Source organism: Penaeus monodon, chromosome 37, assembly GCF_015228065.2.
Source record: "Penaeus monodon isolate SGIC_2016 chromosome 37, NSTDA_Pmon_1, whole genome shotgun sequence".
Classification (NCBI taxonomy): domain Eukaryota; kingdom Metazoa; phylum Arthropoda; class Malacostraca; order Decapoda; family Penaeidae; genus Penaeus; species Penaeus monodon.
In genome coordinates, this window is record NC_051422.1 from 993,483 (window position 1) to 1,010,982 (window position 17,500).

The 17,500-nt window shown below is 40.6% G+C and overlaps 3 protein-coding genes across 10 annotated transcripts in view; 2 read left to right on the forward strand and 1 right to left on the reverse strand.

Moving 5' to 3' along the window:
- LOC119596023 (D-ribitol-5-phosphate cytidylyltransferase-like) overlaps window positions 1–3,429 on the forward strand; it is a 15,538-nt gene extending 12,109 nt beyond the window's left edge. For all 3 annotated transcript variants that reach the window (XM_037945119.1, XM_037945117.1, XM_037945118.1), the window contains 3 exons: window positions 1–322; window positions 629–734; window positions 1,417–3,429. The exon at window positions 1–322 is cut by the window's left edge and continues 1 nt beyond it. In XM_037945119.1, coding sequence (XP_037801047.1) covers window positions 1–322; window positions 629–734; window positions 1,417–2,202 — 1,214 coding nt within the window. In that variant the 3' untranslated portion in view covers window positions 2,203–3,429. The remainder of the gene's footprint in view (window positions 323–628; window positions 735–1,416) is intronic.
- Window positions 3,430–7,349: 3,920 nt separating this feature from the next.
- On the forward strand, window positions 7,350–10,136 carry LOC119596288. The gene has a single exon (XM_037945456.1). It carries the CDS (start codon window positions 7,957–7,959, stop codon window positions 9,565–9,567), a length of 1,611 nt encoding a protein of 536 aa, XP_037801384.1. The 5' UTR covers window positions 7,350–7,956; the 3' UTR covers window positions 9,568–10,136.
- A 1,798-nt stretch (window positions 10,137–11,934) lies between these two features.
- The window catches only part of LOC119596129, a 31,916-nt gene continuing 26,350 nt past the window's right edge, over window positions 11,935–17,500 (reverse strand). For all 6 annotated transcript variants that reach the window (XM_037945281.1, XM_037945278.1, XM_037945280.1 and 3 more), the window contains 5 exons: window positions 17,167–17,333; window positions 16,376–16,507; window positions 14,778–16,195; window positions 14,519–14,650; window positions 11,935–14,075 (listed from right to left, as the gene is read on the reverse strand). In XM_037945281.1, the coding sequence (XP_037801209.1) occupies window positions 13,915–14,075; window positions 14,519–14,650; window positions 14,778–16,195; window positions 16,376–16,507; window positions 17,167–17,333 (2,010 nt within the window). In that variant the 3' untranslated portion in view covers window positions 11,935–13,914. The remainder of the gene's footprint in view (window positions 14,076–14,518; window positions 14,651–14,777; window positions 16,196–16,375; window positions 16,508–17,166; window positions 17,334–17,500) is intronic.

Consider the following 17,500-nt stretch of genomic DNA (forward strand, 5'->3'; position numbering starts at 1 on the left):
GCTGCCGCACCCGCCACCGCTCCATCCGCGTCGGCCTGACCGCGCTGGCCGAGGACCCTCCGGAGGTGGTGGTGGTCCACGACGGCGTGCGCCCCCTCGTGCCCCTCGCCACCCTCCGGCGGGTCGTGGCGGCGGCGGCGGAGCGAGGGGCGGCGGGCGCGGTACGGCCTCTCGTGTCCACGGTGCTGCGCCCCGGCCCCCTGCTGGAGCACGGCGCCGCGGGGATGGAGGTCCTGCAGGAGAGTCTGGTGAGGAGCGACTTCCGGAATTCGGAGATGCCGCAGGCGTTCCGCTTCGCCGTCATCGCGCAGGCCTACGGCAGGTGAGGGGGCGTGGCTCTGAAGGGGGCTGGGGACGAGGTGCCTGGGATGGCAACTCTGTGAATGAAAAAAAAAAACAATGAGGAAAATGTATGTTTGAGAATTAGTCGAATGGTTGTATTTGGACGTGTTTTGGCAAGATGAACTGCCTTATTCAGTTTATTAAATAGCATATTCATTGTCAGAAAAAAAAACTTTATAATCGAAATACTTCAACTTCGTATTAACTTCATGGTAGATTCCCATCCTTTGCCTTCCTCTTTTAATGAATGACTTTGATTTTACTGATGATAAAACATCTCGCCCAGCTGTAGCGACGAGGAACTAGAGCACGGGACTGAGTGCCTGGCCCTGGCACTGAAGCACACAGGAGTGAGAGCCGCTCTAGTGCCTGGAACACCCGACCTGTGGAAAGTACGTAAGCATAGATATGGCATTATAAAGCATTATTTGGTGGTGTACGGTATTATATGGCATTAGAAGGCTGGATATGGTATTATACCTTATTAGATGGTATTTGAAGGCAAAACATGGTTATGGTATTTGCGAGTAAAATACGTTATTATATAGGAGTGTAAGGTATTTACGTGGTATTAGAAGACAGTGTAAGGCACTGTGATGAGTTCATGCTATTCTACGGCCCTTTTCTTTCTGTAAGCGATTAATTGTTAATAAAAGCATTGATTGAGTTTCAACCCTTACCGTTGAAGGGCTCTAGACATAATTTACTATAGATTAAAGAGAGATATTCTGTTCTTGTTATTATTATTATTATTTTTTTTTTTTTGCAGATTTATTTACTCAGAGGTGATTCTGCATTTTATTTCACTGTGAAGTGTTTGTTTACATTTATTATGAATTTATTTTATATATTATTTTAATATATATTATTTCTTCTCGTTGATTTACACCTTAATTTGCTCAAGTTGATTCTATATATCTTGACTATGGTTTGTCTGAGCGCATGTATTTAACTACTGATTCTACACGTTCATCTACTACTGACTGATTTTACATATTCAATTTAGTTTTTATACGTGTATGTTGAAACCCATTATAAGCCTAGTTCATATTTTTTTCGCCCTTCCACGAACAGGTGACGGAGGCGCGCGACCTTGAGGTGGCACGGGCCGTCCTGCCACGCCACACGCGCCACGTCGCCGTTCTCTGCGGCGCCCCTCCACCCGTCGACGCCCTGGGAATCACGCCCACGGGAGCAGGGAGAGCCGAACTCGCTACTAAAGACGCCGGGAGGAGCACAAGGGCCGGGGTACCTTTCCTGGCGTCCTGGGCCTCAGATAACGACTCTGACGGAGGCACCGACGGCGGTTGGAGGCTCGCATGCGGCGCGGAGTGTACCCGAGTGATTGGACTCCTCGAACCCCACTTCCGCTCGCACTCCTCGAGCCACCGGTGTTATCGCAGCCTCCAGGATCTTCAGCGCCTCTCCAGCGACGCCGGGGGAAGGACCTCGGTCGCGGTGGTGGCGGTGACTTCCCTTCGAGGACGTCCCCTTAGCCTTCGCACCCATCTGGAGGAGCTGAAGCAAGGGCTGGGCTCCTCCTCGTGTCTGATTCTTATCCTGTCGCTGGCGGAGGGCAAGGCTAAAGCGGAGGAGGCGCCCGGGTCCTTCCCCCGGTCGCTCGACATTCCCGCCCTTCAGGAGGACGTCAGGCAGACCTTCCAAGGACACGGAGCAAGCGTCACTATCCTTCTAAGGAACCCAACCGGTCGTAGAAGTCAAGCTCCTTCGACAGACCAGAAGGAGGTGGATGGAGTAGGGCAGAAGGAGAACCAGGAGGAGAAGCAGCTCCTTGACCTGATGGAGGCGCTGTTGCAGCAACACTCCAGGGCTTTCCACGGCCAGGTGTTAATCGTATAGCATACAGTTTGATAATCACGGTTATCAGTATTGGTGCCATTCTGTTTCCATTCTTTCCAAGAGGTTGTAGAAGATCGAAGTTTTAGGGAAACCGGGCTGTTCTTATTTCCCCCCCGAGTTATGGCTAATGTTTCCCATATTAAAAACTTAGAGACGGCGAGGAGATCCAGTGACAAGTTATTGATGGTGTCCGTTGCGGATTCCTCGGGCGATTGTTGTCTTACTTTTTCCATTCTCTTTTCACTTCCGGTTCTTCCTTATCTCCTTTTCTTTTCACTAGCACTTCGTCGTCGTCTTCTTCCTGCCATTCCCATTTCTTTTCTGTCACTCACTTAACCCTCTCATTTTTTTTTCTCTCTCACGGGATGCTTTCGTTCATTCTTTCTTATTTTTCTTTTCATCTCGGTCCCATCCCTTCCAGTGAACCCTCTTCTTGTCTCTCACTTCCTCTTCTTTCTCTCCTTTTTTCTCTCTCTCTCCCCTTTTTCTCCTCTTCATCTCTGACCTTCCTTCAGTCCTCGATCGTCGCTGACTTTTCCTATTGTGTTACTCCTATGTCATTCGATTCATCCCCAATCCCATATCCCGAATCTCTTATCCCAATCACTTATCCCGGATCTCTTATTCCAGATCCCTTATCACGAATCTCTTATCCGGAACCTCTCGGTTCGAATCTCGAATAGCCTTACTCGTACTAAGTCTACATTGCTGCATTCACTAGCGTTTACGTGAGTCCAAGCTTCCTAAATGGTGAATCATTCTTCCTGATCCATCAGTACTGTGATGCTGGAGCCTTTTTTTTCCTCCCTCTCTCCCTCTTCCTCTCTCTCTCTCTCTCTCTCTCTCTCTCTCTCTCTCTCTCTCTCTCTCTCTCTCTCTCTCTCTCTCTCTCTCTCTCTCTCTCTCTCTCTCTCTCTCTCTCATTGGTTTGTTACGACAGGTTGTCTTCGTTGCTTCCTAAATGCCTAGTTTTTTTCGCTGTCGAGGAAAACACTGACAAAGAATTATTATTTGTCATGATAGACAGAGTCAGTGAAAAGACGCACATGCATACGCACGCACAAAATTTTCATGATTTAAAATCTATGCTTACCATCCTCTGTCACAATTCCCTTGAGAAAAACCCTTTGAAAAACAACCATTCCTACGGTGCACTGTAGATGTACTATAGGTGTTGAAAGACTTTTTCATGGAGAGAATTATTTTTAAATAAATATTTTGATATTTTTTTTGCTTTATGTACCCAAGACAATGCTCTATATTTTTTGTAAGCCAATACAGTAACATGGATAAAGCCAGCGTCAGTATTTCAGTAAATAGCATTGCAGATCAAGAACCGGGAAGAAATGTTAATGGGAAGTAATTATACTGCCATTGTTACTAAAAATAGAAAGATCTCAAATGTTTAAGTCATTCACCGTAAGAACAGAAATAACTTTAAAGTCTGGAACCAAATCATAATGGCTTAGAAATTAATATATATATATATATATATATATATATATATATATATATATATATATATATATATATATATATATATATATGTGTGTGTGTGTGAATCGTTTGGTTCTTTTGAATCAAAGGATGTCTTCAGGTCTGAGGCTTTGAGGTCAAACATATGTGAAAATAATCCATTTGTTGTTTTATTTCAATATGTATAGGAGACAAAACAACAATAACAATGATGAAAATAATATAGGCAGCAAAACAAACTTCCTTTAATATTAAGACAATATATCGAGAAAAAAATATATATACAAAAGGAATTCAATATAAATTGTTATCAAGATTATCTAACAACGCCAGAATCCCTACCGAACCGCATGCCCCTAAAAACGCCGGAAATTCCTACAAAAACAAAAGATAAATAAATTATCACAAGAACCAAGGCCGGTTCGTTTCTAACAACGCTGAAACATCAAACGACGCCGAAATCCCTACAAAATTTCCAGAAATGAATTATACTGTCAAATTACTATATTTGAACTGGATCGCCACACCAGGAATAGTTAAAAGGACGCCCACGCCCCTCAACTCGGAGCCTCCGGGCTAGTACAGTGGTAACGTGCCTCTCATCCGAGGGGTCGGCGGTTCGCGCCCCGCCCAGGCGCGAGAAGTTGCAATTGTCGCCCGGAGGTTACTGCTGTGGCTGGGCACCACGGCGGGTAAGGACTCGGTTCAGCCGAGTCAGCACCAGTTGACAGACGTGAGCGAGTCGGCATTAGTCGACACAGGCCGGGTTCCCCTCATGGCATAGCCCGGGCGAAGCTAAGCTTCGTATATCGGACTTATCCTTATTCTCAACTCGGCCCTCAGCTGCAGTAGGGTGCGTCTCCGTTGGTGTGCCTCAGCGATCTGCCCCTTTTGTTTCCACCGGAGCGCGAATCGAGTCGACGTGAGGGTTCAGTCAGCTCGTCCGAACCCCAGATTTTAATTTATTCGTACAGAGTATACTGTATCTGCAGAGGAAATTCTATTAAATAGAAATATTCTTTGCTTGATTGAAAAATATTCACACACACACACACACACACACACACACACACACACACACACACACACACACACACACACACACACACACACATACATACATACATATATATATATATATATATATATATATATATATATATATATATATATATATATATATATATATATAATACACACACACGCTTACGCAAATGCAGTCTATAGTTTTTTTGTTTTACAAAATAAACGTAGTTATTAATGATTAACAAAGATAAATGTTTTTTTATTATTATTCACTGACCTCGTTCAGAGTTGAAAAAAGCTTTATGTCTTCTTTGTTTCTCAGAGATATCACAGTTTATAGATTTCAACTTCTTTTACATTATAATGCTAATGCTTATGTATGAAATGATATATTAGTTGTTTGACTGATATATGAGTGTAGCATTCTCTTTTACATCACGTACTGGTATTAGGTATTAGGATATGTTTTATTGAAAAAAGCAAAAACATTTTCAGGGCTATTAAACTCCAAAAGATTAAAGGAGAGGTCACATGGGGGTAGGTTTGGTGCACTGAAGTGAGGTCAAAGTGGATTTCAGAGCGCGAATTTCGAATTTTTAAGGTGTCTATGACAAAATTGCCTAGAACAGAGTACAAGTTAATTATGCGGTATCTGGTGGATACGCATGCAATATTAAAGATTATGATAGCATCATATTTTGTACTCTGTTTACAATAATTACGAGAGAGGGTGAAGGGGGAGAGAGAGTAAGAGAGAGAGGTAAGGGAAAGCGAGAGGAAGGTGGAGAGGGGGAAACGAGAGCGAAAGCGAAAGAGAGAGCCACGCAGGCAGACATAAAGAGGAAAAGACAGGCAAACACACACTGGCAAACACAGGAAACATAGACAGAAAGATATATATATATATATATATATATATATATATATATATATATATATATATATATATATATATATATAATCCCTATCCCATGCGGCCAGTTAAAAGATGGCGTCCACCACATATGCACAGAGATCACACGCGTCCCCCCCCCCCCCCGGTCTTGACCAAGGTAGGTCATCCGATCTCAAACTTAGTCCGACCTCTTCCGTGAGAACACGCTAACTCCCACCTCCCACCTTTTCCAAAGTCTTCACCCATTTCCTGTGGCTCTAAAACCTCCTTTCCCCCGTCAAGAAAACAAAACGACCACGCTGGGTTTTACTGATCGCTTGTAGACCTTATCGAATTCTCCAAAGAGGCCTTTAGAGGATTTTTATATCGGTAGCCGATCGGCGCCCTGTGCTCTCGCGTCTGGCCGCCCGGATCATCACAGAATTCTAAATGGGCCCTCCTCTGTCTACAATTCCGATGTAAGTACATTACTGATCTTCCTTTTCCTTGTTTTTCTTCCTCTATGAGTGTGTAATAAAGCCAATTTGATTTGATTTATATTGATAACTGGTCCTACTTTGTTATGTTTGGGAAGGAATTGCGGGCGCAGCTGTGTACGAGATTTTTGCCTGTTTGCGGTGAATGTTCTTGCCTTTTTGTTCTATAAAACGCCGTCATTTAATAGTGTGTAGGGTGTTCAGTGCATTCAGCATTAATACTGAATGCACTGGGATTGCGAAATAATCATACACCTCTAATTTAAGTTAAATAGAATCTTTTTTTTTTTTTACCCCGGGTCGCGCTATTCCCTGACTAGATCCTCGTTCGCTCACCCTTACTCCGTTTCACCGAACTCATTTCCCCGTTCTCGCTTTTTTGGGTTCGCTCTTTGCCTGAGAACACTAGAGGTAAAAAAGTGATATTATCAAGCTGGGCGATGTAAGAACCACGCATACTTGACCCCGGTCCGGGATACCCCTTTCCCTCGTCAGCCCGATCGGTGGGTCGTGACCTCCGCGGAAGGAAGCAGGGGCAAGGTCCGGAGAAATAAGGTCAGCTCGTTACAGCCACCTGCGCTGACCCCTTGCCCGTGGGAACCGGCGCGGCTTGGGCCAAGGGCTATACAAGTACTTATATATACTTATACTTATATATACTTATACTTGTATATACTTATCCTTGTATATTCTTATACGTGTATATACATTTACTTGTATATACTTTTACTTTTGTATACTTTTACTTTTGTATACTTTTACTTGTATATACTTATACTTATGTATACGTATACTTATATATCTTATACTTATGTATATACTTATACTTATATAACTTATTCTTATATATACTTATATATGTTTATACTAATATATAATTTTTTACTTATATTTATATATATACGGATACTTACATATACTTATTTTACTTATTCTTATACATACTTATATATACATATACTTATATATTTATACATACTTATATACACATATACTTATACATACTTATATACACTTATACTTATACATACTTATATATACATATACTTATACATTCTTATATATACATATACTTATCTTACGTATATATACATATACTGATATATACCATAAATTCGAGGAAAATTTTGTTCACTGTAGGAATGTTCAAGATAGCAATGAATAAGAGATTTTTTTAAAGCTTATTTTTTACGGTTTGACAATTATCAGCTGTGTATCTCGTTACTGTTGCAAAATGGTTACTGATTAGCTCTGTTGCAAGGTCTACTCCTGATTCCTTCCAGTTGCATAATCTAGCCTGCATCCTGCCACACGAATTTACCTGTCTGTATCATGTATTGTTATAGATCTGCTGTTCACAATTTTTTTTTTTTTAACTCCTCGCCATTTTCATTGCAGTGACTTTCTCCGCATGTAGAATGTCTAGCATTAAGATTTCCCAAGCTTTCTGTGTCATGAATATGGGGAATGAATCAATTTGGAATTTCTAATATCTTGCATATACATTGCACAGAGGGGAAAGCTGTACGGATATGTAGGTGTTGATACTGTACATCTTTGTCATAGGATTTCTGGACTGGCTTGGGCGGTATGGTAACGTCAATAGTTCTGTCATCCCCTTCTTCATACAGGGGTCATTTCCTCTAATTGTTGTGTATTATTGTAGCGACTGATATGAAGGATTCTTGCCTTAAATGTGACGAAAATATCCGTAGAATTGTATCATAGATTTTTAATAATGTAATGGTGATGATGTATTGAGTCGCATTGTACTGATACATTTCATCACTTCCACTTGACTGCGTATTCCTCTCACAGTAGCTCAGTTATTTATTTCCATTTTCTTGTTGGTTAGCGGCGACAGAACATGAACTACATCGAATGGCCACTGACGTGTTTCTCTCTTCCAGGACGTTGGCTGCGCTGGTCCTCGTGACATTCCTCGCTGGAGGATCCTCGCAACGACTGCCGCGTCACCTGAGATCCGCACCTGGGGCGGTGGTTGAGAATCTCGGTCTCGTGTATCCGGTAACCAGCCACGCCGAGGTCCGTTTCTCCCTATCGCGCCTCCGCAGCGCCTTGGAACTCATGGCGCATCATAGAGACCAGATAACTTCTCTCCAAAGAAGCCTCACTCTTGATCCTTCTCATGACCCTCAACGCATTCATCTTTTTAATCAGACACTCTCCTTGACCACCTCGAGTTTGGATTCCTTCGTGGCGCACGGTCTTTTCGGATTCCTAGACGGCGTCCTTCCGTCCGACCTCCAGGAATACAGGAAAAGCGTATCTGTCGTTCACATTTTCGACTCGTCCGCGGAAGTCGACGACGGCGGCGCCCTTACGCAAGCCATTCAGGAATTAGTTTCAGCTTTTACTGCTGTCAAAAGTGAAATCGTTTCTCTTGTCGGAACTGCAAATGAGACGTCTGATGTCACGCTCTTAACTTTTGAGCTTCTTTCTTATCAAATCGCTGTCAACAGGGTCACAGAAATTGTAAATGATTTGGCGCATGCTCTTGGTAGCGCAATTTATGGTGAGGTGGTGCCTAATCTGATTTCTCTTGACGATTTGCACCCGGTTCTTCGGAACATGTCGTATTACTCTCTCAGTCCTCTTTTCCCTTTAAAGCAACACAATCGCTTTTACGCAAGCCTGAAATCTTTCGTCACTTCTACCAGCTTATCGATTATGATTCCATTGCGTCCTTCAATTGTTTTCAAAGCTTTCCGGATACACCCTTTCCCACATAAGACAAACAATTCTCATTACGTTGTCCATACAGATCACACGCTCATCTTTAGGGTACTGCATGGACGGTCTATATCCTACCCTCCTACGGACTACCTAAACACCTGTTCAAAACCTGCGCAGAATATGCACGTATGTTATTCACGGCCTCTGCCTCTGCAGCACGAACACTCCTGTGCTTTTGCCCTTGTGACAGGTAGTCGTATCCCTTCCATTTGTTATTTTGACGTCATCGAAGCAGAAGTAACGCCTTTCGTCCTAAGTCTTCCGGAGGTGACGTTGCTTTATTTCTACCGCTCGACTTTCGCCACCATCATCTGCGAGGACAACTCACCAGACATGAGCTTACAGGGAACCTTCGTCTTGCCCCATCACTGCGAGCTGGATTTTCTGTCTTTACACATTCCGGCCACCAAGTTCTTCGTCGAGGATATTCACTCGACCGCCGTCCCGATTAAACCTTCGCTCCTGACCTTGCCGACAGCCAACGTCACTATCCCTGCGTTGCGAGTCGTGCGTGCGTTGAGACCTCAGATCGCAGGCCAGCAATTTGACTTCTACTACCCGGTGTATGTTAATTTGGTAGGCATGTTTCTCCTTGTACTCATGTTCGGGGCGTGTTACCTCAAAGCGTATAGGATGCACAGAGAGGAAGAGAAAAAACAGAGTAAAATCACGGATCAGTCTGTTCCGTGTCTGCCTCAATCACAACCGCCTCCTGCCTACTCGGAAGGTCACTGACTTCGACCAGTAGGATTTTGTACACTTTTCTGTCCTTACTCTCCTCGCCTTTTCATACCCCGAAGTGTTCATGGGTCGAGCTAATAGGTCCTTGCACGCTGCCACGACCATTTCGCTATTAGATTATTTAATTTAATGCTAATATAAAAAAAGGAGAAAAAAACATCAAGAGTATTGATTATCGGTTGATCCTTCTTCCTCGACCTACTACCTTCACCCTCCTGTGCACTATCTCAGTATATCGATTAAAGTGTCACGTCCAGAAACTGCCAATGAGAAATAGCATGGCACCCAGTGTCTCAGGAACAGGGTCGACGATGGACGCCGCTGCAGTTGAAGCTGTCTCCGGATGACACTTAAAAGGACGTGTAAATGTCGAGAGCCCGAAGCTCATCGCTCTAGGTGAAGCTGCCTCCACCATGTCCTTAAAGCCTCACGCCTTCATTCATTCATTCTTTCATTCATTCATTCGTTCATACGTCCATCTGGCATAACGCTAGCACCCGTTCCCAAGGACTCTGCTGGCTCCTCAGACATCGCTTTTATCGTCAATAAAGGCATAACGTTTACGATGAGTTTCACTGGTCTCCTTCCAGCATTTATAGAATTCTCCTAATAGTCCTGGAGAAGAACCAATAAAACTCTCTCTCTCTCTCTCTCTCTCTCTCTCTCTCTCTCTCTCTCTCTCTCTCTCTCTCTCTCTCTCTCTCTCTCTCTCTCTCTCTCTCTCTCTCTCTCTCTCTCTCTTCTTTCTTTCTCTCTCTCTCTCACTCAATCACATACTCCTCACTCACTCACTCACTCACTCACTCACTCACTCACTCACTCACTCACTCACTCACTCACTCTCTCCTCTTTCTGTCTCTGTCCCTTTCTCTCTCTCTCTCTCTCTCTCTCTCTCTCTCTCTCTCTCTCTCTCTCTCTCTCTCTCTCTCTCTCTCTCTCTCTCTCTCTCTCTCTCACTTTCTCCCATCCCACCTCTAGTGATGATCATAATATTGATGATATAATAATAATAATAATAATAATAATAATAATAATATATTATTATTATTATTATTATTATTATTATTATTATTATTAATATTATTATTATTATTATTGATGATGATGATGATGATGATGATGATGATGATGATGATGATGATGATGATGATGATGATGATGATGATGATGATGATGATGATGATGATGATGATGATGATGATGATGATGATAATGATGATGATCATGATGATGATAATGAGAATGATATTAACAATAATATTGCACTAACAGACTACCGAACAGACTAACCCTATTTAACTAATAACATGTAAAGCAATTGGTTGCACTGAATACATTCAAAACAGAATTTTCTCAGAACCATTGCAAATGAAGTGAAACTAAATTTAGAATAATATGCTATGGCACCGATGCAACATTTTCACCGTGGCCCATTGCAAATCCAGCACCGAAAGAAATAAAACCTTGAAGGGACTCTCTTTTCTTGAAGCTCATTGGTTATAACTATGTAGTATATTTGCTCTATGTTATCCCCAACAGTTTACAAGATAAGAAAGCAGAAGATAAAACAATGTAAAGCAATAAAACTGAATTGACCAGCTTATTTCTTAATAGAGAACATATGAAAGCAAAGTAAAAAAAAAAAAAAAAAAAAAAAAAAAAAAAAAAAAAAAAAAAAATATATATATATATATATATATATATATATATATATATATATATATATATATATATATATATATATATATATATATACATAAACTAAACATCTATTGGATCATAGCTGAATGCAAAGGTAAAATATCCTACTTGTCTAAATAGACTCTTAGTGCATTTATTCCTTAAGTACATAAATAAGGGTAGAAACCACTTTAATTAATGCAATATTTGCTGACAGCCTTTAATAGGGAAAGTGAGAAAATCATAACCAGCAAATCTGAAAGGAACTGCACATTTCTATATCTTTTGCGATGAAATCTTCAAACTCCAACCAAGCGAATTATTTTGAAAAGTTACCATAAAGAGTCCCCTTTGCAGATGAGACAATATAAGGACCTTAGTAAGAGAAGAACCAAGGAACCACTTTCAAATGATATGAGCATTGTTCCCTTCCTTATTCTAAGAAAGCCACAGATTGTGTGGGAATTTTGACCATATTACAGACTGTAGATTTATTTTGTTAACCAACAGGGAAATTGCACTTGACTTCTCAAGGGGTAGGTTGCATTTTTCTCTGAAATGGCACTTAAAGCCTTCCTTTACTAACCATCTCATAACAGAAAATTGAAAATAAAATTCCAATACAAAATTATTACACACTTATTAAGGAAACTTCTCAGGACAGAAAGAGAAAAACAAATATATAATTTTGGGGTATATTTTTTACTATGACAAATATACAACTAAATTCTATTTCTTATATCAAATCAATTGTACTTGAATAACTTTGCACAGAAAGTGTGGTACTCATAATCATCATACATCTTCTTGGACTTCAGAGTAATAATTTACAGAGCAAGGCATCAGCAAGACCTACGATGTGTCAAAAAACACACAGGGAAAAAACTGAGAGACATGTACTATCAATGATACAGAGATCATTCGCTAATTTCCTTGATATCATAATATACAGCATCTTGTATACAGTACATACATATACAAAATACAAAAAAACAGCTATTCATTTGTTTAATTTTCCAGAAACATAGTACTGAGGATTAATTTTTACAAATTTCATAGGAATTTATATGTACATGTATTGAAGACAATTCACTTCTTTCAATTTTCTAAAAGTCCACAATAATTTCTCAAAATACAAAGTATTCTGTGGTATCTATTTAGTGGCCATGTAAGTAAGCAATAATTAATTTATAAAACATATTCAAGGAAGCCAACTGCATCCTATTGTGTGAAAACAAGACTTTAGCATATATTAAGATAACCATCTAATTTTGCTATTATATTTCCTTTATTACTTACATTAATGAACAATATAACTGTAGTAGCCATGATTCCAGCACTTGTGAAAACACAGCTAAACATCTTGAACATATCAGAAAATTTGATGAATTCAGACAAGTGTAAATGAAACTAAACAATAAATTCAGACGTTACTTAACCATTACTATAGGTATCATATTTACATATAAAGAACTGAAGAAAAATACAAATGCATCACAAATTCCACATTGCATCTGCAAATGGATTACATATCTAAAAAGAACTACTAGGAGTCAGTTTCTTGTGATTCACTTTTACATCAAACACTGACCATAAACTCCTCTATCGTAAAGGCCGGTATTAGTCAAGTGCAAGTTCAAAATAGAACTTGCTTGCCATAATGGCAATTGAGGTAATTTTCAAATTTATATAATAGCTTAATATATATTCTTTAGTTAATCATTCACTATACACTCTGCTAATTGCACTGTCATCTAGTTACTACATTCTTCCAGAAATACTTTTTCATGCACGTGTGACACCTCCCATAAGCCCTCTCTATGTTTATACTTATTGTATGAATGTACTGCAAAAGAGTCATTTCACTCTTATTTTTATATAGAATATCATACTGTCAGTCTGAATAACTTTTCTATTTTTGTCAGAAATGAGGCTGCAAATGAATTTTTTATCTCACAAGTTCCCATGACTGTTTATGGGAAGCACATATAAATACATTTGGATATTTAATATTTCCCACAGTTTAACAACAGGATGAGTCCTGTTCTGAGGAACACTTAGTTTGTGGTTCTTACCACAAAATCACTTTTGATTTCTAATGTAGTTACCACACGAGCTCACCGCTGCCAGTTACACACTGCCTAATGTTTTTGAAATAAAACACTTTCCTTCAGCATCTGAAGTTTAGCACACATTCACTGTGTTATGAATTGTTTTAATAAAAGATAAAATTACCTTATCAATAATGTACCTTATCTCACTTTTTTAATTGGTTTATTAGTACTTTTCATTTCTTTCCTAGTACACATGAACTGTATTTCCTTTCTATGTGATATCCCCTCTTTAGAGATAAAGTTTGTCAATATCACTTTTATTAACTAGTTTTGGCATCTATGAGCTTTACAGTCTTCACAGATGCAAAATGCATTTTCTTGCATGTAATAGAAATTTCTATTCATTTCATTTGCACGGGAAAGAAAAATACACAACAACCAAAGTTTTCTATTTGTCAAATTTCCCACCATACAATACTGAAATTCAGTATCTTGGGTTAGTCTAGAATGGCTTCATCACTGTATCACTACAGTATTCACAAACAAATCTTTGCACTGAGATCAAAATCACTGAGGTCTGTCACATAATAATATATTACTTTGTACCCTAGTGGGTGAATTCAGCAATCTTTTTCACTGTGTTGATGTCATTGAGAATGAGCTTGACGAGCGCTCTGGCTTGCAGCGTCGCAGGATCCCGTTCTTCACTTTCCTCTTCGCAGTCATCATTTCCCGTGTCACCTGAGAGCCCCATCTCCGCTTCCAGCACTGAAATTGGCAGTATAAACTTGAATCAGATCAGACAGTTATGGCTACTCTTTTACACAAGATCCTGATCCTCTTGTTCTAACAGGTAAAAAGTAATATAAGTTATGATATTTGTAGCTAAGAGAAAGCTTACAAAACCCATTACTCCCCATGGCATCCAATAAAACAAGAATGATATTAGTGTTATATCATAATCATAGCCGGTCTGACCCTATATGGAACAGCTAAAAGTAACCACACAATATCCATTGATGAGCAAAACAATGATTTCCCTTAACAAAAATACATGGTAATGATTACAAACTGACTAAAAATGATATCTATTTTTACTGATATCATATGAGTTTGGTTTAGTGTGGATAAAGAGGTGGCTGGTGAATCTGCAAGTAAAATTACAGAAATGTCCATTAAGGATAACGAAGAAACTATCTTGCACAACTAACCTTCAAGCTGTTTTTCAATCTCATCAAACCTTTTGGTTATGTTGCTCTGCATGACCTGCACGTGTTCCAAGAGGTTCAACTTACAGTTCACAGGTTCAATCCTCTCAGCCTCAGGGATAATGGGAGCCACAACTGCAAAGGTTTCAGGTTAATATTATTCTATACACTTTCCATTCATAAATCTTGCCCCTAAATCTTTAGAAAATATCCTCTTCATTAAATTATTCCATGTAACACGATATCAGGATTGCTAACGTACCTTGTGGCTCCAGACTGGGTGTCGATACATGAGGAGACAAGGCAGAACTAGCCTGTGTTACTAGTTGTTCCAGTTCTGTCTGCGAGGACAGCAGAGCTGCAGCAAGATCATCTCCATCATCCAGCTGGGCTTCATCATCATCATCTAGGACATCCCCTGGGGCATCAATTTCCTCAGTCTGTGGCAGATCAGCAGCAACTATGTCCTCTTCTTGGGGGAGCTCAATATCTCCAAGGTTTTGTGTCATCTCTTTTTCTATTGTTTCTTCACTCTCAGTCCCCTTGGTGTCTCCAGATGGCTTTGTTTCTGCAATCTCTGTGTCCTTTTTGTCTCCTGCTTCATCCTTTTGACTCTTGTTAGCCTCAGGGTCTTCTTCATTTTCCTCCTTTGTTGAATTCTTAGCCTCTTTGCTTCTAATCTCTTCCCCTTGCTTTTCTTCTTCTGGAGTGCATGTTTCCTGTGCTGAATCAGTACCTTCTCTTTGATCATGAGTCTCTTTCCTTTTGTCAGTAGTGAGAGACTCACTTGTTGGTCCACCTTCAGGAATCACTTCTGAACTCAAGTTCTTCCTGGTATCCTCTGAAGCTTCAGTCTCTCCTTCCTCTTTCGATATTGTGGGAGGCTCAGACTGAGTTTTGGTTGGTATCTGGTCAGAACTGGTCTCTGATGAAGCCTTTTTGGAAACTTCTGAATGCTTGTTGGTAATGTTAGCTTTCGAGTTATCTGAAGCATCAACTGTTTCCATCTGTTCTTTGGTCATCTTTTGTTCTTTATTCTCCTCCTTGCCTGTCTTTTCTTCTGCAGAGACTGCAGACGAAATTTCTGAAGTATCAGGAGGACATCCCTCTTTGCTTGTATCAGTGACTTCCCGTGTTGCCTCAGTTGAGCTTGCCTGACTCTCCGAAGTGTCCAAATCCTCAGTCTTACTCCCCCCAACATCTTCCTTTATGTTCTGGTTGGCACCTGGTATTGTCTCCCCTTCTATCTCTGCAACATCACTTGCTGGAACCTTCTTGGAGAACTCAGTGGATGGAACAGCACTCTCAAAAGTCTGGTCTGCTATCTGCTGAACACTCGGCATGTCTCCAGGTATCCCCCACACACCAGAAGCTGGAGTGGGTGTTAGCGCCAGTTCCATTGAGGTGCTTGTGTTTGGAGGATTGGGCATACCAGCTTGACTCATTCCCACAGGGGTGGCAATGCCCTCGTTGAGAGTCTCATCAGGTATGACAGAACTGCCCAGGGGTGGAGGGTTTAGGCTCGGTCCATCTGGACCCACAATGTCCATCAGGTCAGCTGGCAAGGGACCAATGGTCTCTGGGTCAGATGATGTCCCTGCTTTCTCTCCCTGACCATTTCCCTCTTTCTTCTCAATCCACTTTTTGTGCCACATCACAAATTTAGGATGATCTGCCTCCCTGAAATGCCAAAAAGCCCAAACAGTGAAGCACCATTCTAGGAGACACCTTAGAAAGAAATAAAGAGAGAGAGAGAGAAAGAGAGAGAGAGAGAGAGAGAGAGAGAGAAATATATGTCCATTAATTACAAATACAATATACAAAACTAAGAGTCTATAAAAAAAAAATTAGCATTCATACTTTGCAATATGCAACTTGAGCCTCAGTGAGTGAAGAACCTGCGATAACTGCAACACATTGGCAGTCAGCTCATGCCCTCTCCTCACACAGGTCTCCAGTCGAGCATCTCCGCGAGTGCGTGAGAAAGAGAATCTGCAAAGAAAGAAAGTGGTATTATGGTTGTTGTTCTAGTTATTGTACACTTATATTTGAATTATTATAATAGCTGTTGTTAAGATTTTACTTAACCTTTTATGAGGCACTAACAGTAGGACATTGAATATTAACATTTCAAATACAGAAAATGAAACTACAACATATATTATAAGACAGACAGACAGACAGAGAGAGAGAGAGAGAGAGAGAGAGAGAGAGAGAGAGAGAGAGAGAGAGAGAGAGAGAGAGAGAGAGAGAGAGAGAGAGAGAGAGAGAGAGAGAGAGAGAGAGAGAGAGAGAGAGAGAGAGAGAGGAGAGAGAGAGAGAGAGAGAGAGAGAGAGAGAGAGAGAGGGAGGGAGGGACGGAGGGAGGGAGGGAGGGAGGGACGGACGGACGGACGGAGACAGTGACAGTGACAGAGAGAGAGAGAGAGAGAGAGAGAGAGAGAGAGAGAGAGAGAGAAAGAAAGAAAGAAAGAAAGAAAGAAAGAGAGAAAGAGAGAAAGAGAGAAAGAGAAAGAGAGAAAGATAAAGAGAATAAGAGAAAGAGAGAAAGAGAAAGAGGGAAAGAGAAAGAGAGAGAGAAAGAGAGAGAGAAAGAGAGAGAGAAATAAAGAGAGAAAGAGACAGAGAGACAGAGAAAATGAGCAACTGACCTAGGCAAACGACCTTCTTTGACCCAGTCCTGATGATGCCTGAACTTATGTGATGATCTTTCAAGGCGTGGGTGATCACAGAGAGAACAAATGTACTTGTCTGGCACCTGCTCTTCACTAAGGATGTTGTAGCATGCCCCATGCTGCCAGCACAGGCACACGTCGCACTGGATAAGGAAAAAAAAAATGTTTAGACTAAAAATTTACCTTTTGCATTTTTTTTTCTTTTCTTTTTTCTTTTCTTTTCTTTTCTTTTCTTTTCTTTTCTTTTCTTTTCTTTTCTTTTCTTTTCTTTTCTTTTTCTTTTCTTTTCTTTTCTTTTCTTTTCCCAACA